This window comes from Zophobas morio, unplaced genomic scaffold, assembly GCF_036711695.1.
Source record: "Zophobas morio isolate AGI-343-1 ecotype UQ-CSIRO unplaced genomic scaffold, CSIRO_AGI_Zmor_V1 ptg000011l, whole genome shotgun sequence".
Taxonomy (NCBI): domain Eukaryota; kingdom Metazoa; phylum Arthropoda; class Insecta; order Coleoptera; family Tenebrionidae; genus Zophobas; species Zophobas morio.
The window spans coordinates 18,154,372-18,176,849 of record NW_026972116.1 but is presented as its reverse complement, the minus strand read 5'-3'; the positions used below and the strand labels follow the sequence as shown (position 1 = coordinate 18,176,849).

Here is a 22,478-nt window from a genome sequence, read left to right as displayed (position 1 = left end):
AAAATATTTTCATAGGTTGTTTTGATAAAAAGTAAATCCAGTTAAAAATCACTAATCTGAAAAGTTGGTTGCCTATATCAAATCACCAAGTGACATTGGTCACGTGATTTAGCAGCAACCAATAATCTTGCATGACTATGGCGCTAAATAGTAAAAAAGCGGTTAAAAATTAAGGTTATCTTAATTTTCAAGATTTTTTGCGGAAAGTTCATTTCTTTCACTCCACAAGCGACAACTGCACTAATTTGGTATTTAAATTCATCCGTTTCGGGTAAGTTTTGTGTCTAAATGTTCAAAAGTCGTAACGAGCGTTTTTAGGTTATGTCCGTTACAATGGACAAAAACTACGGATGCGATGAGTGCGACTTTAAAACAAATAAAAAGAGCTATTTGAAACAACACATGGTCAATAAACACACGGCTTTAGACGACGTAGTGTGGTACAGGTGCGAACAATGCTCGTACAAAGCCAAACAAAAATCCAACTTGAAAACACACCAAAAATCTCACGAAGAGGCTTTGTTTGAATGTGATGAGTGCTCGTACAAAGCCAAACATAAAGATCATTTGATGAAGCACATCCAGTCGAAACACACCGCAGACGAAGACATCAAATGGTTTGAGTGTGACGAGTGCCCTTATAAAGCGAAAGTCAAATATCACCTAACGCAACATATCCAAAGAAAGCATACAGATGCGCCGAAATTATTTGAATGTGAAGATTGTTCCTACGTTGCGAAACATAAAGAGTCGTTTTTTCAACACCGGATGAATGCTCATGAGTCACCAGAAGACAAAAAACAGTTTGAGTGCTCTGAGTGTGATTTTAAGACCACCTGGAAAATTAATTTGACGAGGCATATGGTGCTGCATTCAGATGAGTGGCACCAATGCGACGAGTGCTTTTTTAAATCTAAACATAAATATAATTTGACTCTACATGTGAAGTCCAAACATGCAAAAAAATTTACTTGTGAGCAGTGCTCATTTAAGACTTCTTTGAAAGCGAGTTTGAAGACTCATATTAGGAAAAATCATCCAGAATAGTATTTGTGTAAGGTAGTATTTAATTGAAACGTTTGTGTGATCAGACGTTTTTTTGGTAATTATATAATTATGTAAATTGTTGATTTAGTCAATTAAAATTCCACTCCCTCAAATGGATAATGTGGCAGCCCTTTCAGTTCTTCTGCATGGACCGCCCTTCCATTGCAGTTAAAACTATCAACAATCTTCATATCTTCATCACTCAATTTAAAGTCAAAAACATCTATGTTTTGTTCTATTCTTCCTGGGTTTGAAGATTTGGGAATGGGAATGACTCCTAGTTGTATTAAGTAGCGCAGGATCACTTGACAGGCGGTTTTTTCATATTTTTTCCCAATGTTTACCAGCTTGGGGTCATCCAGTTTTAGAACGGGATCGCCCGGTTTGGCCCATGGTCTTGCAGGCGACCCAAACGGGCTATACGCTGTTATCTTGACGTCACGATCCATGCAGAATTTAATTAATTTCCTCTGATTGAGATTTGGGGTCACTTCTATCTAGAACCAATCAAAATCAGACACAGTTTTGAGGAAACAACTAACTCACTTGATTCATTACAGGCTTTATGGTTGCATTCTGTAGGACTCTTTCAACCTGTTTACTGTTAAAATTAGACAAACCAATACTTTTAGCAATACCTTGTTGAACACACCCCTCCATTCCCTTCCAAGTATCCACATAATCATAGTCAATTCCAACTGCGCCTTTGAAAGGTAGATGGATGTCTAGTTCCCCGTGAATTTTTTCTGCCACAGGCCAGTGGATGAGATACAAATCAAGATAATCTAAACCAAAATTTTCGAGCGACTTTTTACAAGTGGGTACAACTTTTTCTCTTTCGTGGAATGTATTCCAGAGCTTGGTCACAATAAACAGTTCTTCTCTTTTTACTGTTCCGTCAGCGATTTTTTCTCTAATTCCTTCGCCGATTTCTTTTTCGTTGCCGTAAAGCATGGCGCAGTCAAAGTGACGATATCCGATGTCGATGGCATGTTTTACGGCCCGTTGGACTTCACCAGGGGCGGACTAGGAATATTCGTCAAAATGATGGAAAAAAAGTAAACAAAACTTACCAACCACGTGCCTAGGCCAAGTTGTGGGCATGTTAGCCCATTGTTGAGAGTTACCAAGGGGGCTTTTACCATTATGGACTCTGTGGTAGACGTTGTTTATTTACCTGTTCGGAGATCGCTCCTGTTGCTTACTATGTCGCAACACGATAATAAATCTAAAAATAAATCGTTTAAGCGGTGAAAAGTGGTATTATTGGTGTCAACATTGACTTGTAATCGCAGTGGTTGTGATAATCAATTGTTACTTAATCTTTTTATACTCAAGGCCAAGACTATATCTTTGGGCGGAGGCGATCATGTGATCACTGATCGTGCATCTAAATATGTATCATCATTCATGTTTTGACTATTAAATAACGTATTTGCATCGCTTAATTGCATGCAAAGTGCAGTTAGATAATTTTTATACTTGTGTATGCAGCACAGCTTTTGTCCAATCAGAACGCGACACTTTCTTTTCTCCACAGTTCCCCACTATCACCTCTAATAAAAATTGAACTCGTCATGCGTTACCCTGGTTATGTTTTGTTTACACGTCATCATTAATGTTAATAAAAATAATTCTTCCACCACTAAAATCTTGTGTATTGTTATACGTTTATACTAATACCTACTATAAATATATGTCTGTTTTAAAACATAACTTTTTTTAATGTAGATACAGTATAATGGGCGATAAATTACTTATTTCTGCCGGGCTACGTCACGATTATAGGTGGGGACGCGTGAATCGCCGACACTCAGTAGCGGGTGATCATCACTGAATTTAATCGTCACCTATTCCATATATACAATCATTGTTTAAGTATATTATAGTTGGACAACCCTTCACTCTGCACTTATACGAGGAGTTATCCATAAATCCATAATTATTAATTAACATTGTTCCGTAAGGAGTAATGTGTATAGACATATATGTACAAAATATGAAAATATACTTGACATAAAAAGTATGAAGCAACGCGTTGTAACGTGATACGAAAGAATTGTATTTAAATGAATTTGACGCCTATGTTATTAGACTATATCCGAAGACTGACAGAAACTTTCCCAGGGTTTTTAAATTGGTATAATTGTTTAGTTTTACAAGATTTAGTAAAATTTAGATTGGTGGTGTTACAAAAATATTAACACAAAATGAAAATACATATTCAAAGTAAATAACAGAATGATATAAACTTTCGACATTTTTCAATTTATAATGTTATTTAAATTTTAAAAAGTAGCATCGTCCTGATCTTGTGATTTATAAATAAGCTATTGAGATTTTTCGGCTTTTCGATTTCTTGATTTTTCAACTTTAAATGTCTCAATTTTTCAATATTTCAATTTTGAGCTTTTCCAATTTTTCCATTGTTCAAATTGTTTCTTGATTTTTTTATTTTTCGATTTCTCAATTTTTCGATGTTTCAATGATATGATTTCTCAATTTTTGTCCTCTTCAATTTTACGGTTTTTAAATATTTCGATTTTTCAATTTTTCAAAATTTCACGTTTCTAAATTTTCAATTTTTTAGGTTTTTTTTAGTATATTTTTTTTATTTTTCCATTTCTGGACTTCCTAAAATTTCTATTTTTCACTTCTTCAATTCTTCAATTTTTCGATTTTTTAAGCTTACGATTTTTTTCGATTTTTTCATTTTAATTTTCGATTTTCCAGTTTTTCTTTTTTAACATTTTTCGATTATTCAATTTTTTAATTTCTCAATTTATCGAATTCAGATGTTCCGTTGTTTTGATTGTTCAGTTTCTCAATTTATCAATTTTTCAATTTTTAACTTTCCTTTTCGGCTTCCGACTCCTCAATTTGTCGATCCTCCGACTTTTCGATGTCTCAGTTTTTGAATTTTACGATTTTTCGATTTTGCTTTTTTACATTTTCGATTTCTCAATTTTCCAATTTTTTAATTTCTCAATTTTTTTAATATTTCTTTCAGTTATGAGATTTTTCAATATTTCAATTTTTCGACTTTTCGATTTGTGAATTGATGGATTTTTTTGATTTCTCGATTTTTTACTTTTTGGATTTTCAATTTATTGTTAAACTTTAGATTTTTCAATTCATCGACTGTTTTATACTTCGATTTCTCAATTTTGCAACTTTTCGATGTTTTAATATTTCATTTTTTAAAATTTTAGGTTTTTCGATATCTCGAATTTTCAATTCTTCTGTATTTCAATTTTTCGATTTTTTCATTTTAATTTTCGATTTTCCAGTTTTTCTTTTTTAAAATCTTTCGATTATTCAATTTTTTAATTTCTCAATTTATCGAATTCAGATGTTTCGTTGTTTTGATTGTTCAGTTTCTCAATTTATCAATTTTTCGATTTTTAACTTTCCTTTTCGGCTTCCGATTTTTCGATTTCTGGATGTCTCAGTTTTTGAATTTTTCGATGTTTCGATTTTTAGATTTCTCGGTTTCTCTATTTTTTTCTTTTGAGCTTTTCAATTTCTGGATTTTCCAATTTTTTAAATTGAATTGGATTTCTCGATTCTTCAATTTTGCGATAATTTAATTGTTCAATGTTTTAAATTTTAGATTTTTCGATTTCTCGATTTTTTGACTTTTCAGTTCTTCGGTATTTAAATTTTTCAATTAAAAAATTTTGACGTTAAATTTTCAGTTTTCTGATTTCTCAGTTAATCTATTTTTGATTTTCCCACTTCTCAAAGTTTCGATTTTTCAGTTCTTCAATACTTCGATTTTTCGACTTCGCTTTATTGGTTTTTCGATTTCTCAATTTTTGGATATTTCTTTCAGTTTTGGTATTTTTCAATACTTCGATTCTTTGATTTTTCGATTTTTTATTTTTGGATTGTTAGTTTTTCGTTTTTTATACATTAGATTTTTCAATTTTTCGATTGTTTTATATTTCAATTTCTCAATTTTTCAACTTTTCCATATTTTAATTTTTAAATTTCTAGACTTTTCGGTTTCTCGAGTTTCCAGTTCTATATTTTAATTTTTCAAATTTCGGAATTTTTAAATTTTTTGAGATCTCGATTTATTGAGATTCGGATCTTTCGCTGTTTTGATTGTTCAATCTCTCGCTTTATCCATTTTTCCATCTTTAAGTTTTCGATTTTTCGATTTTGGCCTATTTCGGTTTTTCAATTTTTCGATTTTTCGACTTCTCGATTTTTCGACTCATCGATTTTTTGGTCTTTTGATTTTTCGATTTCTCGATGTCTCAATTTTTGGATTTTGCGATGTTTAGATTTTTCGATGTTAGTTTTTCGATTTTTTGCTTTTCGGTTTCTCGATTTTTCGATATTTCGATTTTTGATTTATCCGATTTTTCAATTTTCCAATTTTTTAAATTTTCGACTTCTCGATTCGTTGATTTTTCAGTTTTTGGATTTTTAAATTTTAGATTTCCGAATTTTTATTTTTTTGATTTTTTGACGTTTGGATTTCTCCATTTCTCAGTTTTAGGATATTTTAACTTTTCAATGTTTTAAATTTTAGATTTTTAGATTTTTCAGTTCTTCAATATTTTTTTATTTTTTAAATTTTGACGTTTCTGAATTTTCAGTTTTCGGATTTCTCAATTAATCTATTTTTTTTATATTTCCATTTCTCCACTTCCCAAAGTTTCGATTTTTCAGTTCTTCAATTTTTCGATTATTCAGGTTTTTGATTTTTCAGTTTTTCCATTTTTTAAGTTTGTGATTTTTCGACTCTGCTTTTTTGACTTTTCTGTTTCTCAATTTTTTAATTTCCTAATTTTTGAATATTTCGATCAATTTTGTGATTTTTCAGTTTTTCGATTTCTCATTTTTAACTTTTTAATTTTTAAAGTATTAGTTTTTTCGATTTTTTGAGTTTTCTATTCTAAAATAAAATAGCACTGAATTTCCATTTCGTACGAGCCGTACCGAGTTTGACCTTCCCATGGCCGACGGTCATCCGCTGTCTAATGATTTCACACCATGCTAATCAAGGTTTATAATATCACAATTAAATATTGGCGCCATTTGACTGGATACGATCTGTTTGTCCAATTTTATAGTTTAATAATTTAAATTTGTTAGTATTAGCAAAAAGCCATTTTAGCCACTAAAAGTCTTCATATTAAAGTTAATTAAGCCTAATTTGGTGGAAACACAAATGCTTTTACGACCCCCAAATGGACTGGTAACTAGTAAACAACTTTGCAAAAACAACTCCGTTGGAGGGGTCTTCTCTTATAAAAGACCAAAAGATCCATTAAAGGCCAGAGTCCCTAACCAGTTGCCAGTTCAGTGTGTGTTGCATTGTTACACAAGGGGTAAGTGTTGAGATCTCCAAAAATGTGCATGATCTCATAAGAAAAAAAAGATTAATTGCATTTAAATTAAGTATTGGTTAAACAGTTTTCTCGAATTTATCGCAAAGATTTAAAAATCTTCCAAGCCCGTCACAACAGTGTGGTGTCCCGATTTGAAAAATTCAAAAAGATTCCGATAACGTGTAAACACCCATGTTTTAGTGCTTTTCGGGGAATAGAGACAAAAATCACCCTTGGGTTAGTAGTTCTAGGAAGTTTTGTACGACGAGGCTCAGTTTTTGGTTAAAATTTTTGTTTTTAGTTTCACCAAAGGGCACAAAATGAATCGCATTCAACGCCACTGTCTCCCTCAACGTGTGTAATTGATGTAAGACCAGTTAATTATCCATTTTCTAGTCTAAAATGTTGTGAAACTTTGGCAAATTCGTCAACAATAATTTAAGAGAATTTAACTGCAATATTTCTAAACTTGGTATTCAAGCTAATCTTAAACATCGATCCATTTTGGAATTTTGAAATTTATTATCACTTAAATTAATATCAACCTGACTCGAAAACGGGAAGGGTTTAATATTTCCTTACAGGTGTAATAATTTCTTACAGCTTGAAGTTGAACATTTATTCTCGAATTATTAATTTCATTTTGACCGTATTTATTACGTGCCTGTTGTGTTTATTTCATATGTGTTTTGTTTTATGTGAATTGGGACTTCACTCAGTCCACGATGTGATTTTTGTGAACTCATTTTGGTTTAATCTTTAACTTGAATTTACCATAATTTAACATTATTTAAATTTTGTGTTCGAAATTCTTGATAGAGTGTAGTATAAGTAAATTTTGCTTGTTTCTTTTCTTGTATTTGTAATTTCATGTGGTTAGTGAAAAGAGACCTTCAATTTTTGATTTTGTGTTTGAAATCTTGGAGATCACCACTTTGCACTGAACGCATTCTGCTATAAAAACACAACGTAAAGTCCCTTTGTTCCATTTTATTGACATTCTCCAGTTAGGTTAATTTTGAATTTTTCGCGGGTTTTGTCATTTTGTGCTCATGTCTCATTTTGGCGGAATATTTGGATTGTTGCAACAGATTTTTATAATAAAAACAATAAAAATGTAAAAGTTGTGCAAAATTCCAGGGCAACCGGATTTGTATGTTTCTATGATAGATATTTAAATTGTAAAGTTTTTACCTTTTTCCAAAAATTTACACGCACAAGGATAAAAATACTATAAAATTAATAAGCCTCTGTGTAGCAGTTTTCAAAGAGTACTTACCTCATAAAATGACAAATAAACGAAAACGGGAGACCTATTTTTCAGATTCTAAGACCTATGAGACGTCGTTAAGTAGACCTGTGATAACCCAAACATCCCGCCTTAAAATGACATGTGACCAAAATTTGAAAACGCCCGCGAAAGTTTGAAAAAAATTGACCTTGACTATGATCGTCTAACAAAATGGAACCCTACATTGTGTTGACTTACTAATTAAGTTGTGCAGGTTTAAGACCTTTTGGTTCGCAGCTACAAAAAAAAACTTGCCCAACTTTGAATGAAATCAAATTAAACGTTCTAAATCAACGCAAATATATGAATATCACAAAAATAATAAAAACAAAGAAAAATTTGAATTAATCTGGATGCAAATGCACAAGTTATTACGGACGTGTGGTGGCAAATTTGAAATTATGGCAGTCAACAAGAGAACAAAATTTTAATAAGACTGTATGCAGAGGGCTCCTCGTGAATGCTTATGACTCCAAAAGTTGAGGAGGTACCCGGATTGCTTTAAGAGTGTGGCGATTGAACTATATCAATTTCATTCTAGAGCACAGTAAAATTACCCATAGGTGGCGTTGTAGCACGAACGGAGTTTGGGGCTCCTGGTTGTGGCTGTTCTCCCACCACGACGATGATCGATCTATCGGCAAGTACAGCCGCCCACCACCCCTCTATCTAATGAAGAAACGTGCAAAATTGAAGAGCTAACAAAATTACATGAAGTTAATATTTGCCACACTTTATCAACGATTCAAACAAAGAATTTACATTATGTTAAATTATGCCACACTTTATCAACGATTCAAACAAAGAATTTACATTATGTTAAATTATGCCTTGGTGCAAGTGATTGGTTACTTAAAACATTTAGCTTTGAGAGTTTTTATCGTGGACTGTCCACAGCTTCTCCCAAACAAACACATGATAAATAAACACAAAATGATGTCCGGATGATGCCTGCCTAAGGGGAAAAATGTAATCCCCACGTCCCTCAATCCACGATATTGTGAATTCTACCACACTTTCCACGGTCGTTTTCCCAGAGTAGGACACCGTTAGGTTGATTTAACTGCCGTAAATGAACTAAAGATTAAAGATTAAAACCTAAAACTGTGAATTTACAAACAATAAATCAAATTTACAAAGTTGGCGTCGATCGAAAATTCGCATATTTCGGTTTGGAAAAACACAGCAAGAATTAGTTACGCTTGTTGGTAAAACTGTGGCGTCGCAATCAGTATGATTAATTTTCGTTAAACAAACGCAAGCAAACAAGTGAACTTCACCATCAACCCACTTACCAGATACTACCCAGAAATTCCCCAGGAGAGCTACCAACTACCAAAAAAGAACTAAACTTGGACATGGTTGCTTATGTTTAACGATTTTCTTGATAATTTTTTTTCAAATTCAAATTATTCAAATGCTATTTCGCGTCGTTGTTTTTTTTAGCGCAAAATTTTAATTCAAATTTGGTCACCACAGACCCTATTACAATACTTCTCTAGCTGACGCTTGCGAAGAAAAAATCGTAAAATTGTTTATACAAAACTTGCCTAGGGGCGAATTTTTGAAAGGTTTATATTTAATACTATTTTAAGTTTTCAAAAATGAAATCACATATTAGAAATCAGTTTGAATATCACAAATTTAAAAACACAAAGAAAAAAGAGAAATCCGAATTAACCCAAATGGATGGTAATACTCAAGTTATCATGATGGTGTGGCTGGCAGTCGAGAAATCGGCAAACATGGTACGAAGGAAGGACGTTGGAAGGAGAGCGGAATTTACGTTTCTTGTCGTAGTCTGTTACCATTCCTTGATGATTTTATCTCTTGACAAGTATAAAATATAAAAAATATCTTTTTTGAATTTATAACGATAACTGAATGAGTATTTGAATGACAAGAAATAAAGCAAGCAACATTTAATTACACCACAGTTTCGAGAATTTCAAACAGCAAAGAATTTACATGGTACTATATTCAATAATTCAAGTTAATGATTAAATAAAAAATGTGTTCACTGATTACATCGTCATGGCCACATTACATAAAACAAAGCACATATGAAAACAAACACAACCGGCAAATATTAAATACAGACAAAATCAAATTCATGCGGATTTGTTTCGGCAATAAAATCTCCAAATTCAGCTTGTTATAAATTAAACCTCACATTTAATTATAATTAATTAATTTAACTGATGAAAATTTTCAAGGTCGTTTCTCTCAAAATGGACCGACGTTTAAGTTTAGTTTAAATGTTATAAATTAACTATATTATTATTAAATTTCGAATGAGACGTTATGAAGTGTAATAATCATTTAACTAAAAACTGGAAATATCGTGATTTAAAATAAGTTGAACTTGTAACTTGAATAAGTAAATTTCCGTCACGTTTTTATTACAGGACGCTTCGTACTATCGTACTCCAATAGAAACAATACTCCTAAATGAGGAAAATCCTTGCGCCGGGAATTGATTATTCGCTCTTTGAATTTTTTTAATGCAATTTTCGTGTATATTTGGTGGCCTATGGCCTACATAAAATGTCATTCGGATTTGAAAATATTTTTCCCGGATATGTCAATCAGAAAACAAAACACCAACTTGTCAATTGTCAAATTAATGTCAACCAGATTGTGAAAGAAACATTACTTTAAAATTGATCATTTTACTGCATCAGTGTTGGGTTTGGCGTTTTAAAAAGCGTAATTCCTATAGTTGGTCTCACTATTCACTCTATATTCATTAACCCAGACTTTACTGTATCATTTTAGTTGCATCCGAAAATTAATAAAACAGTGTTTAAAAATGTGGACTAAGTATATTAATCTATGTCAGTTGGAGAGATCACAATAGAACACAAACCAAATAAATACCATTAACAATCATTAGAAAAACATAGATAATATATAAAAAATGTGAGTAACAATTAACATCTGCTTATAAAGTTTAAAAATATATAAGTCGTGCATCTGCTGGACTTTGTTCAATTGGGCAGTAGGGACACTTCATCCTAAGAAACATAAAATTTAGCAAAAACATCACCACAACAAAACCAAACTCACTTATTTCCATTACACAACTTATTCAAAGCATCTCTAGAAATCACATGTCCACAAATAAGTCTCATCGGTGGATTATTCTGCGTCGACTGTTGCCTCAAAATCGGACACGCAAACATCGAATGATATCTTCCTTCATTACCTAAATCTATTTCAATCTAAAAATTCCAATCATTTACTGAGTTATAAAACTGAGTTTTGGACGTACCGGCAGCTCATCTTTTCCGTTCCAAATTCCCGTGACCTGCCTCTGCATCATAACTTGCTTTATATTAAGCAAAGCAGGTATAGCTGCACACCCGGCGTTAATACAAGTCCCTAGCGGACTATTTACGCTAATTCCCAATAACTGACAAGCATCATGTGTGAATAGCTCATAAATTTCTAACCACATTTCTGAATCTAATAAACAACTATAGGGGGAACTGCCTATGCCATTCGGCACGTATAGGAGCATCCCCATTAAGGTTTGTATGTCTGGAACAAAAATTTGTTTAAGTGACTGACGTCATCAATTTTTGGAGGGGATTCTTGAGATTAAAAAAAATATATGTTCTAAGCAAAACTAAGGAAAGTTATTTTTTACAACATCCTTCTACTTTTACGTCGATTTCTAATTATATTTATAATTAGACACGTAATTAGTTATGTACTGAATTAAAATAAAAGTGTGCAATTAACAAGTCTTGAATGAGGTCATTCACCTCTTGTACCTTCCTCAGGCGACTATTGTGTTTCACAACTAGTTATTAATTATAACAAAAAATAAACACGGTGATTCACACACATAATTTTTTTGCAACGAAATTTAACATGCTAAAAAAAGGAAACTATTCTACAAAATGATTTTGTGCGCAAGCGCATCAAACGTGCAATAAAAAATTTAAAATGGTTTTTATGAACTACTGTTGATTCATTTCTTACCTTTCTCATGCCTAAGTACAAATTTCCTAAAATGAATCCTAGCGTACGATATAGCGTCTGTTTGATGGGAAGCACCTTGTTTCAACAACTCTATAAATTTTAACCGATGTAGTTTAAATTCAAGCGACGAATTTTGCGCTTCGAGTGCATCGCGGTGAGCAGTGGCCCACGCCAAAGCAGGCTCCAAGTCTTTATTTTTAAGGCTGTCGAGGATGTGATTTAACTCAGTGAATGGTTCTTTGTTGTGTATTTCTGGTGCTATATCCGCATCGGTCACCAACGTGTCGGCCACATCTTGCATCCCTTGTCTGTACAAATGCTGGCAGATGACTTTATTGATTAAATTAATTTTTTCAGGCGATGCAAAAACCTCTTCGCGACTGGTAGCCGAGAAGTCTGCAACGAAGTTTCGATCTATGGCTTTGCCGACTTTGGAAACCGTGCTGTGGAGGTCTCGATGATCGGTGGTGAGTCTTGATACGGTCTCCTTTACTTTCCCCATGCATTGTTTTAGTATGTCTAGTTGAACGTTGGTCAGTGTGTGATCTTCCGGAGCTGAAATGTGATTGTCCCGGTAATTATCGTATAATTAGACCTCTTTGTTTGTGTTGGGGGGAATGACTGGGAAGTTTCGCGAAGCGACTTACCGTTTTCGAGTTCTGCTTTAATTCGCTCGATATGAGAAACGAGGTCGCTTAAAATCCGACCCGCGTTGCCATTAATGTCCCCGAATTTTGATAAAACTCTGTCTATTTCTTTTTCAACAGCCAAACAAGCATCCATACTTACTTGCGAACTATCACCGACTGTCACTGTCAACTGTCAGGAGCTGCGTATAAATCAAAATTCACTAGGTTTTCGCTAATGGTGTATTGTTGGTTGCGGCGTTTACACGTCTGTAACGACCTCCACATTCTACAAGTCGCCAAAATGCTCGTGATGATTCAGTGATAAACACTAAACACTATCTGTTTTGTGGCTGCAAAGGAAAGTTTGTGATTCATATCAGCAAACAGAGCGCGGAAAATCAATGTAACATTCAGTAGCCTGTAAGTTAATGAGGTTACTGGTTCGTTTAACGCCTTCCAACATTTTCTTTCGAAGACTATTTAGATCGCTGAGGATGGAGTCCGACAGCGAAGATGATATGCTGTATTATTCCCACCAAAAACTATCAAGCTTGATACGCGAAAAAGGAAACAAAAATGCAGCCATTAAGGAATATCTGGAGAACCTGAATTATCAACCCATCAAAGACTTCAATCAAGGTAACTGCGATTTTCTTTGTTTTTTTGTCGGGTGTCATAACCTCACTTTTTTGTTTGGTTTTTCGCAGGTTTGGAGTGGTTCAATGTTTCTGAGCCGCTGTCGTTCTCCAAACACCTGAAGGGGAAAATCGTCGTTTTGGATTTTTTTACTTACTGTTGCATTAACTGCATGCATATCATCCCTGATTTGCGGGAGATCGAAAAGGAGTTTTCGATTGAGGATGGCTTAGTTGTGGTATGTGGTACATGTACAAGTAATATTGGCACGTGATTCAAATTGTAATCACGTGCGATGCAATTACAAACAGAGTGTTTGCATGTATGAATTATAAATTATCATTATGTACTCATTAATACTGTCTTTGATAATTTAGGAGGCAATAGTTCTAACAAATCAGTTGCTTTATATGAACTGAAGTTAACAAAACCAAACTTTTTGTACGCTGTATAGTAAAAGTTGTTTCTGTAATGATAATGAATTGAATACTTCTTACTTTAAATTCTATGAACAAAGGTCAAAGTAACTGTAATTAGCAGTGGAAAATTAAAAAAACACATTATAATAATGAAGTTAATACTTCAACTGTGAACTATTATTTTCAAAAGTTACTTCAGAGGTTATTTTAATAATTTTTATCGAGTTTTTAGTGGTTTTCAACAACGTACCATCGACTTTATCCGTGATTTTTTATCACCCTGTATAACTATAAATGTGGTTTCCGGGGATTAACCCGGCGCACAACCAACGGAAATGTAATCATTGGTTGTGTAAACGCGTACCCACCCAGATTTACGCAATTGTTTCCATGTATTTTTTATTGGAAAATTGTATAAAACGGTTACAGCATATATAAAAAAAAACATCGTTTAGTCAGCCATGAAATTAATTAAAAAAAAAAAAAAACAACTGGTGTCAGTACTGTTGTCTTGAAGTTAGCGTCAGTTTGACATTTGTATTAAAAAAAAAAATGCTTGCAACGACATAAAAATGATGAATGGTCTTACTTATTCTCTAGGGCGATATCTGCAAAAACGAACAGCTATGACAGTGCAAATTTTGCGAACATTTTTTTAAATTAATTCCATGGCTGATTAGACGATGTTTTTTCGATCCTGTGGCATTTCTTAACCAGTTACTTTACAGTCGTGGTGAAGTTAGCCAATGGAAAAAATTAATTCGAAAATTTAACACCGGAGTCTAAAATTCTTTCAACAAGCGTCAAAAAACACATAATAGATTAAATTCGACTCTGCTAATTAATGACATTATTTTATTAAAATCTTTGGTAAATCTGTTAAAGCGTTGGGGAGAAAATCGATAAATTGTTAACCAAACTATCTAAAAAGTATTACGCTGGTGTTAAATAAGCATACCAGATGTGAGAATCATATTTAAAAAGCAATATTACGGATGCTCCTCCCACTCGCACTAGCTCCACCTTAATAAATCATTTTATTGGCCCGGAAAAAAGGGGTGGCGTTTAGTCTTTATTATTTATATGTAAACTCCGAGGGCAGTCGTTTTTCAAAAAAATTAAGATTTAATAAAATTAAAAAAAAAAGTATTATTTGTCAATATAAAACCGAACCCCCGTCTCTTATAATAAATACCAATAAAATTAGTAATTTAAATGGAATAGGGGTGAGTGGACGGCGTCACTTTTGACTTTGTAAAGTAGGTGGGTGGGGCCGAGTCATAAATAAGCAGTAGCCCCGCCCACCCGCCCTCTATTTTATTGGAGGGTATGTGATTTGCCAAAATCAGTCTTATCTTAGCAACTACTAGCCAGCCCGCGCTGTTTTCATTTTAACGATTTAATTTATGTTCAGTATAATATTCACTTTTCATCCTGAGCAGATGAAATGAATCGCTAAAAGGAGGCGGGATGGGTGGGCGGGGTTAATTATATGTTCTCCTGTATAGAGCGAATGGAAACTAATGGAACCTAGCTTGTTAAAAAAAAGAAGAAAAAGCGTTCATCGTAATTTTTTTGTTATACTATTTGCTATAAGATTTTATCTTACTTCAGAAGAGAATGGCTGATGGGCGGGGCTAAGAATAACTGTTTCTACATTAACTACACAGGGTGATTCAGAGCACTATTGCATAATTTTAATGGCGAATTACATACATGGCAAAAAATAAGTAAACAATTCTAGTAGTGCCATATCATTTCTCAAAAATAAAGAAGGCACACAATTTTTAAATTTGCCACGTCATTAAAACTGTTTTCAACCACTGTTAATTTTAGTAAGAAAAAAATAGCTTGACTGTTGCTTTATTTATTTCTTTGGTAACGTCCAAAAATTGAACGAAGTGTTACTAAGATAATTAATAACGGTGGAAAGTAACTTTGATTTATTTACGAAATTTGCCAAAACTTGCGTTGAGAGCAAAACACGGTGTTTTTAGAATCAGCACAACGAAACCTATATCTCAGATTTTTTTGGGACTTTTTTGGCAACTTTCAAAACGCAATTTTTTTTAAATCCCCCGCCAATTTTCGAAATTTAACGACGTACATTTTCTTATGGTTTTTGACCTCCAGAAGTTAGTACCGACCTCATATTTTTGATATCTACTATTTTTTCAGAATCGCCCACTGAAATATTGCAATTTTTTGATTAAAAAAATATATACAGGGTGAGTCACAAAATGCGCGTTCTTTGATATCTCATTAACTATGTATTAGAAATAGAAAAAAAGATCGAGGACCACAGTTGTACGGTTGTTTGAGGATTATACTTTAAACTTACTTTGAACTGTACAGAGTTCTATATCTCAGACTTTTTTGGCAACTTTTTTAAAAGCAAAATTTTTCAAATCCCGTGCCAATTTTCGGCAATTTTCGAAATTTGACGACATACATTTGCTTATGGCTTTTGACCTCCAGAAGTTAGTACCGACCTCATATATTCGATATCATCTACTATTTTTTCAAAATCGCCCACTGAAATATTGCAGTTTTTGGATTAAAAAAATATATATGCAGGGTGAGTCACTAAATGCGCGTTCCTTGATATCTCATTAATTATGTATTAGAAATAGAAAAAAAGGTCGAGGTCCACAGTTGTACGGTCTTTTGAGGACTATACTTTAAACTTATTTTGAACTATACAGTGTTCTGCTTGTAAGGCGTAATACACAACGTAGTTTTTTTTAAATGAAATACCTTATTTTTACATATTCTAATTGACCTTTCCAGCTTTTACAACCACATTTTATTTTTCTATTTTTCTTGTTGTGTTTCTTAAAACATTTTGTGATAAAGAAAAGTTCGCGCTTTGTTGTGGTATAAATGAGATTAAATTTTCATATACAGTGTTTATAAAAAAAATGTTTTAATTATTGAAATTTTCAAATATGTTTCGATATTTTAGTTTTTTTAATACAACACGCTACGTTTTATTACTGTATCTTATCCTATTTTTTGTTCTCTTTCTTTTTTACTGAGTATTTTCTTTATTTCACATTGATATTTACTGCAATTTTACTTTTTTAAAAGATCCATCGACATACTAGAAGAATGAGGACAGAAATAGCGTAAAATACAGTAATAAAATACAGGATCTTCCATTTCAAAAAAGTGAAATATCGATATTCGAAAATTGTAAAGTTTTAGATTTTTTTTATAAACACTACTGTTTATTAAAATTTGATTTAGTTGACACCACTACAAAGTGGGTACCTTTATTTATCCTTCCACAAAATATTATAAGACAGACTTTAAAAATAACCCTATTGCGATTTTTTGAGAACCCTTCCATTGCCAAAAAAGTTCAAGAAAATTAGAATAACGTTGTAACGTCGCATTGGAATTTCAAAAATAAACTGTGGTTGTAAAGCCAAAGAAAAAGTCATTCAAAATATGTAAAAATTCATAGGGGTTTCATTAAAAAAACTAAGTTGTGTGTTACGCCTTGAAAATAGAACACTCTGTATAGTTAAAAATAATTTTAGAGTATATTCATCAAAGAACCATACAACTTCGCTCTTTGACTTTTTTGTCTCTAATAAATAATTCATGATACATGGAGGACCCCTATATACAGGGTTAGTCACGAGAGAATTACTTCTGAAAATTATTTTTACGCAACCCAAAATACGAATACCATGTACCATTTGATACTAACTGAATTTAAAATGTAATGCTTAATCCATGATTGCTTTGAGTTTGGCAGTCTCATTTTGACAATTGTGGAAAAGGAGGTTACGCGAGTGTCCATGGTGGTACCGCAGCCAGTCGGAAATCTCCTCCGGCGCCGCTAATAAATTTGTCAGTGTGCCTCTTGATCTTTTGCAACCGATTAATCACGAGAAAATTATTTCTAAAAATTCCTTTTACGGCGTTTTATTCAAAGGTTACAACACAAACTCAAACAAGTAAGTAAATAATTTAACTACTAATCTGTTGAAAATGTTGGGCATTTTGTGGGAATGCTACGGCTTTTTTGTAAATGGATGGCCGAAGAAGTCCAGAGGTTGCAGATTTGCACTTCGAAGAGGCTCTAGGTGACGCAGAGATGGCGATTTAACACATACACATTAGCGGCGAACAACATTGGTAGAGCACTTACGGCTTCAGTATAGCCCAGATTGATCTGACTGTATGTCGTCGATCCAGTGGGGCTCTATAGGCAAGTCAACGATGAAAAAAAATGTTAAAAATTAATTAACGTCAAAGTGACACTGCCAAAGTCAAAGCAATCATGGATTAGGCATTTCATTTTAAATTTAGATAATATCAAGTGGTACAGGGTATTAGTATTTTGGGTTGCGTAAAAATAATTTTCAGAAGTAATTCTCTCGTGACTAACCCTGTATACAAGACAAAAATATAAAACTAAGCCCTCCGCTTTTGAATTTCATTGGCTTATTTTATTAGCTGTAAGATCAGGATTAAATTTTATTGTGCCAAATTCTACGTTTAAAAAAATTCAAAGTGCCCCGGCCACCCACCCGTTTTCTTGAGCACTCATTTTATTTTGTTCACACTTTTATTGGCTGACAGGTCGAGTTTATATTTATATATTGAAATCTAGAAAAAAATGTAAAACTAACCCCACCCATCTCTACTTTGAAATTTCATTGGCTTATGTTACTTACTGTGAAATAAAGATTGGATTTTATTTTTTCAAGAGGCCGAATCTGCGCCTAAAAAAATCACTGTGGCCACGCCCACCCACCACATTTATTTTGATCATTCATTTTATTCGACGAAAAGTGGATTTTAGGGTACAAATAGTGGAATCTCGACAAAAAATGTAAAACTAACCCCACCCATCTCCGCTTTTGAATTTCATTGGCTTATTTAATTTATTGTGGGATAAAAAAATTTGAAAGGGTATTTACTAAGATAAATCTGATAATATCTGCTGGTATAGAACGAAAGCGGAATTTTACTCCTGTATTTACATACAATAATCGTTAGCAAAATATTTGCCGGTTACCGCTTTCTCGACGGAACTAGTAAGTAAAAAGAGTAGCGAACGCCTATTGTTTAAACCCGCCTAGAAAAGTGGGTTCTTACGCTAAGGGAGTATAAAAACCTTTGTAGGCACAAAATTTTAAATGCAATACTCGACCACCTCTTTCTCAATCGTGCGGAATGGTTTATGGCAAAAAGGACCAAAGTCTTCAGTATAGAGACATTTTTCGGGTTTATACATTTTCAGTGTCGCTCTTTATTAAATTACCCATGAATCACCCAAACTTTCCTGCTAGAATCATTTCACACACCCATCTCTACTCGGAATTATAATCACTTATCAACTGTTGTTTACTCACACAGATAGGCGTCCATAGCGCAAAATTCGAAAATGAAAAGGCCTCAGCCAACATCCTTGCGGCTGTCCAAAGATACAACATCACGCACCCCGTAGTCAACGACTTCAATTCCCAAATGTGGAAAAACTGCGAAGTCAATTGCTGGCCAACACTCTTAATACTCGGTCCGAACGCCAACCCCATCGTCATGTTGATGGGTGAAGGCCACAAAGAGAACCTACGCTCTTACATCACAGCTTCTCTGGAATACTACAAGTCCAAAAAGCAAATTTCGGACCACCAGATACCGTTCAAATCCGCCTACCACTTACTCCCCGACTTAAAAGGACCATTATTGTTCCCCGGAAAAATCGCAAACTTCGTCAACGAAAACCACCAGGAAATCTTGGCTGTATCCGACACCGGAAACAATCGAATTATCATTCTAAAACCCGATGGGACCATTTTACACCAAGTGGGTAGCGGAAAAGTGGGTTTCCGCGATGGAAGTCTGTCAATTTGCGAATTTAATGCACCTCAAGGTGTGGCTTTTCAGAATGAAAGTACCATTTTTGTGGCCGATACGGAAAATCACGCAATTCGGAAAATTGACTTGAAGAATAGTATGGTTGAAACTGTGAGTGGTACAGGGTTTCAGGGTAATGATAGAGTTGGTGGGAAGCTTTGGAGGCAACAGGTAATCTCGTCTCCGTGGGATGTGTGTCTGTATCGGACACCCGATATGGATATGACGTTCTATCCGGATGGTAAACCTCCAATAAGGGACGTTTTGATTATTGCGATGGCGGGAACTCACCAAATTTGGGCACTTTTCTTGGAAGACACGGTTTGGTGGAAGTGTAAAAAGTATCCAGCTGGAACTTGCTTGGCTATCGCTGGGTCCGGACGGGAAGAAAATAGGAATAATGCGTATCCAAACTCGGCTGGATTTGCGCAACCGTCTGGACTGGCTTTATGCAACAAGAATAAGGAGGTTTATGTGGCAGACAGCGAGAGTTCGAGTGTGCGTCGCTTGTCGCTCGTCGATGGAAAAGTCACACCTGTGGTTGGAGGGGATAGGAACCCGAATGTAAGCACGCAAAATTGGTCTTTAACCAAATTAATTTGGTTTTTCTTTGCAGAACCTGTTCGCTTTTGGTGATAAAGATGGGTCGTTGTGTGAAGCCAAACTCCAACATCTCCTAGGTTTGGCTATGTCAAAAGACGAAGACACTCTGTTGGTCGCCGATACATACAACCACAAATTGAAGAAGGTCAATATTACTCAAAACAGTGTAACCACTATTGCAACTCCAGGGGGTGATACCACTGATGGTAAAACAGCCGGGTTTAAAGAACCCGCGGGTCTTTGTGTGTCTTCAGATGGTAAAAAAGTGTACTTGGTTGACACCAATAACCACTGCATTAAAACTCTAAAACTGGGTCCTGATTACTCGGTTAAATCGGTAACGGTTCTCAATTTAACCCTCCCAGAAACTACAACAAAAGTCGAAAATTCTGAACACCAAATATTGGACGGACGCAGTGTCACCATTAATAGTCACGGCGGAAAATTGATTCTCAAAATCGGGGTGGCTTTTGCTGACGGGTTAAAATTGACGGAAGAGGCGCCTCAAAGCTGGTCAGTCGAACTGCCAGGGGTCACGTGGTCGTGTGTGCCTGCCAGTGGTGACACTGTCAAAAATGTTGACGTGGTTGTAAGTGTCCCAAGTGGCACAGTTAATTCTAAAATTGATGTTGAATTTAATTTGGTGACTTGTACTGAGGAAACTTGTTTGCCTAAAAGCTTCATCGTTCGAGTTCCAGTCGTTCAGAAGAACACCGGTTCCATGAACGTGGAAAGCAATTTACGAGTAATTTTGGACCCCAATAATATTCAGATTGCTTAAAGTTTAAATGGAGTTTTTATACTTAGCACTTTTTACCCTGTAAAGATTTTTAAATAGTTGTGAATGTTGTAAATTTTGTTTACAGAATTTATTTATGTTTTAATAAAGGGTGCACAACGTCTAAGTTGCAACTTGTTAGCACTAACCACAGCAAGTGTAACGAGATTTATTTATTTATCCCCTCCAGAAAGTCGATGACGTCAGAAAAGAAATCGCCAGAAATAAATTGTAAAAAAAAAATGTATGCAGCGGTTTCATTAATTAAATTTTGTCTTAAAGCTGCTTCAACTCAATTTTTTAATCGCAGTTTTTTTTATAAAATGTTCGTTAGAATAAGTATAGTGGGGAAAATTTAAACTCGGGCAGAACTTTTTGACGACTGTAAATATATGACTTTATTATAGTATAAAGAAAACAGAATTTACCGTCAAATTTGTAATTTGATTGAATACAAAATCACCGCGGAGATGATGAAGGTAAAATGGGTAATAAAAGCCGCGTTTACCAAAATTGGTGAAAATATAACATATTAAAACAAAAAATCAAAATATAAGCCCGCCCACCCACCCTGTCTCTAATTGTGATGATTTTTTATTCGCCGTGAACCAGGGAGCGGAGCTTAACTGCAAAATACTTATTTCTTTACAAGATATTAAAATCACGTTTTTGAGTATCGTGTTGTTCAAAGAATACTACATATATTATTTAAAAAAACGGCAAAATATATATCCCTCCCACCAACCCCATCTCGATTGTGAAGATTTTTTTTTTAGAAACTTGAAACATGTTTAAAATGGTCATTTCTCGTAGAAAAATAAGGATTTTACAATTAAGCTCCGCCCCTCGGCTTACAACAAATAATAAAAAATTCATCAGAATCGAGGTAGGGTGGGTGGGCGGGGCTTATATTTTGATTTTTTTTTCTAAATATATGTAGCCATATTTTCATAACAAGAAATTGCAAAATCGATATTTCCTTATACAAAATTTTCATTTTAAATGTTTTAAGTTTCATGTTGTGAAAAGAAATCTACACATATTAGAACGAAAAGACAAAATGTAAGCCCGCCCACCCGCCCTATCGCAATTGTGATGAATTTTTTATTCGCCGTGAACCAAGGGGGCTTGTCTTAACTGCAAAATACTTGTTTCTTTACAAGACATTAAAATCACGTTTTTTTTTAGTATCTTGTTTAAAGAATACTACATATATTATTAAAAAAATGGCAAAATATATGCCATCTTTTCACAACAAGAAATTGCAAAATCGATATTTCCTTATACAAATTTTTCATTTTAAATGTTTTAAGTTTCATGTTGTAAAAAAAACGAAAAGACAAAATTTAAAACGTAGGGGGTGCAGACAAAGACTTCACTTAATTACAAGTACCTTTAATTCACTAACTAACAGACAACATCAGTTTTTTATTTTGCCAGGGCCTCCAATTCCGCAATTTCTCTTTCGGCAGCTCGTTTCTTCTCTTCAGCCACTTTCGCATCCCTAATCGCTTTCTGTTTGTCTTCGACTTCTCTGAAGGCGGCTTCCTTTCTGGATAACCTACCTTGGTGGAATGCCCCGTATACCACCCCCAGCGTGAGCAAACTCCATCTACCAAACTGGAAATGATAGGTTATGTGAGTTATGTAACTGTCATTTTTTGGCAAATTTTCTGAAAACATTACTACGCCAATAACATAAAAAATTGCGTACCTTAATCAGTGGGGAGACACGAACGGCAGCAGGCAAACCCGACATTATTACTTTTTAATTTTGTTGGAATCGAGTCTGGAACGAATGTCAATTTTGCAGTCGAGCTGTCAGCTGTCAGTGTCGAGAATGACAGTTGTCAATGTCAAACG

General features: G+C 34.2%; 5 protein-coding genes and 1 long non-coding RNA gene across 8 annotated transcripts; 3 read left to right on the top strand and 3 right to left on the bottom strand.

The window, feature by feature from the left end:
• The first annotated feature begins 122 nt into the window (after window positions 1-122).
• LOC135127085 (RE1-silencing transcription factor B-like) lies at window positions 123-1,123 on the top strand. The gene is made up of 2 exons (XM_064053403.1): window positions 123-271; window positions 319-1,123. The coding sequence occupies exon 2, from the start codon at window positions 322-324 to the stop codon at window positions 1,045-1,047; it is 726 nt and encodes a 241-aa protein (XP_063909473.1). The 5' UTR covers window positions 123-271; window positions 319-321; the 3' UTR covers window positions 1,048-1,123.
• LOC135127084 (aldo-keto reductase family 1 member A1-A-like) lies at window positions 1,048-2,546 on the bottom strand. 2 transcript variants are annotated; one of them, XM_064053402.1, is made up of 4 exons: window positions 2,530-2,546; window positions 2,121-2,275; window positions 1,594-2,073; window positions 1,048-1,544 (listed from the first exon to the last, which is right to left on the bottom strand). In XM_064053402.1, exons 2-4 carry the CDS (start codon window positions 2,190-2,192, stop codon window positions 1,140-1,142), a joined length of 957 nt encoding a protein of 318 aa, XP_063909472.1. In that variant the 5' UTR covers window positions 2,193-2,275; window positions 2,530-2,546; the 3' UTR covers window positions 1,048-1,139. The 2 variants fall into 2 exon arrangements, with proteins under 2 accessions (XP_063909472.1, XP_063909471.1); XM_064053401.1 differs by lacking the exon at window positions 2,530-2,546 and adding an exon at window positions 2,325-2,416.
• Window positions 2,547-6,354: 3,808 nt separating this feature from the next.
• Window positions 6,355-10,193, top strand: LOC135127092 (uncharacterized). The gene is made up of 3 exons (XR_010280171.1): window positions 6,355-6,392; window positions 6,694-6,759; window positions 10,092-10,193. It is a non-coding gene; the product is annotated as an uncharacterized LOC135127092 (long non-coding RNA).
• A 295-nt stretch (window positions 10,194-10,488) lies between these two features.
• Window positions 10,489-12,496, bottom strand: LOC135127083 (E3 ubiquitin-protein ligase RMND5A). The gene is made up of 5 exons (XM_064053400.1): window positions 12,321-12,496; window positions 11,674-12,228; window positions 10,958-11,226; window positions 10,753-10,907; window positions 10,489-10,700 (listed from the first exon to the last, which is right to left on the bottom strand). The coding sequence occupies exons 1-5, from the start codon at window positions 12,454-12,456 to the stop codon at window positions 10,637-10,639; spliced, it is 1,179 nt and encodes a 392-aa protein (XP_063909470.1). The 5' UTR covers window positions 12,457-12,496; the 3' UTR covers window positions 10,489-10,636.
• On the top strand, window positions 12,480-20,778 carry LOC135127081 (NHL repeat-containing protein 2). Of its 2 annotated transcripts, XM_064053399.1 has the most exons (5): window positions 12,480-12,722; window positions 12,778-12,941; window positions 13,010-13,176; window positions 18,734-19,798; window positions 19,851-20,778. In XM_064053399.1, exons 2-5 carry the CDS (start codon window positions 12,797-12,799, stop codon window positions 20,616-20,618), a joined length of 2,145 nt encoding a protein of 714 aa, XP_063909469.1. In that variant the 5' UTR covers window positions 12,480-12,722; window positions 12,778-12,796; the 3' UTR covers window positions 20,619-20,778. The 2 variants fall into 2 exon arrangements, with proteins under 2 accessions (XP_063909469.1, XP_063909468.1); XM_064053398.1 differs by having other exon boundaries at window positions 12,480-12,941.
• Window positions 20,779-21,994: 1,216 nt separating this feature from the next.
• LOC135127091 (ATP synthase subunit e, mitochondrial) lies at window positions 21,995-22,471 on the bottom strand. Its single transcript, XM_064053415.1, has 2 exons — window positions 22,330-22,471; window positions 21,995-22,235 (listed from the first exon to the last, which is right to left on the bottom strand). Exons 1-2 carry the CDS (start codon window positions 22,372-22,374, stop codon window positions 22,044-22,046), a joined length of 237 nt encoding a protein of 78 aa, XP_063909485.1. The 5' UTR covers window positions 22,375-22,471; the 3' UTR covers window positions 21,995-22,043.
• Between the last annotated feature and the right edge of the window lie 7 nt (window positions 22,472-22,478).

Coding starts and splice junctions, on each gene's coding strand:
- LOC135127081 (XM_064053398.1), top strand. CDS start 12,731: ATGAGGTTACTGGTTCGTTTAACGCCTTCCAACATTTTCTTTCGAAGA. Junction 12,942..13,009: donor CATCAAAGACTTCAATCAAG/GTAACTGCGATT, acceptor GGTTTTTCGCAG/GTTTGGAGTGGTTCAATGTT. Junction 19,799..19,850: donor GAGGGGATAGGAACCCGAAT/GTAAGCACGCAA, acceptor TTTTCTTTGCAG/AACCTGTTCGCTTTTGGTGA.
- LOC135127091 (XM_064053415.1), bottom strand. CDS start 22,374: ATGTCGGGTTTGCCTGCTGCCGTTCGTGTCTCCCCACTGATTAAG. Junction 22,236..22,329: donor GTGTCTCCCCACTGATTAAG/GTACGCAATTTT, acceptor TATCATTTCCAG/TTTGGTAGATGGAGTTTGCT.
- LOC135127085 (XM_064053403.1), top strand. CDS start 322: ATGTCCGTTACAATGGACAAAAACTACGGATGCGATGAGTGCGACTTT.
- LOC135127083 (XM_064053400.1), bottom strand. CDS start 12,456: ATGGATGCTTGTTTGGCTGTTGAAAAAGAAATAGACAGAGTTTTATCA. Junction 11,227..11,673: donor TGTACTTAGGCATGAGAAAG/GTAAGAAATGAA, acceptor TTTTTGTTCCAG/ACATACAAACCTTAATGGGG. Junction 10,701..10,752: donor AAGTTGTGTAATGGAAATAA/GTGAGTTTGGTT, acceptor TATGTTTCTTAG/GATGAAGTGTCCCTACTGCC.
- LOC135127084 (XM_064053402.1), bottom strand. CDS start 2,192: ATGGTAAAAGCCCCCTTGGTAACTCTCAACAATGGGCTAACATGCCCA. Junction 2,074..2,120: donor TTGGCCTAGGCACGTGGTTG/GTAAGTTTTGTT, acceptor GAATATTCCTAG/TCCGCCCCTGGTGAAGTCCA. Junction 1,545..1,593: donor TAAAGCCTGTAATGAATCAA/GTGAGTTAGTTG, acceptor GATTGGTTCTAG/ATAGAAGTGACCCCAAATCT.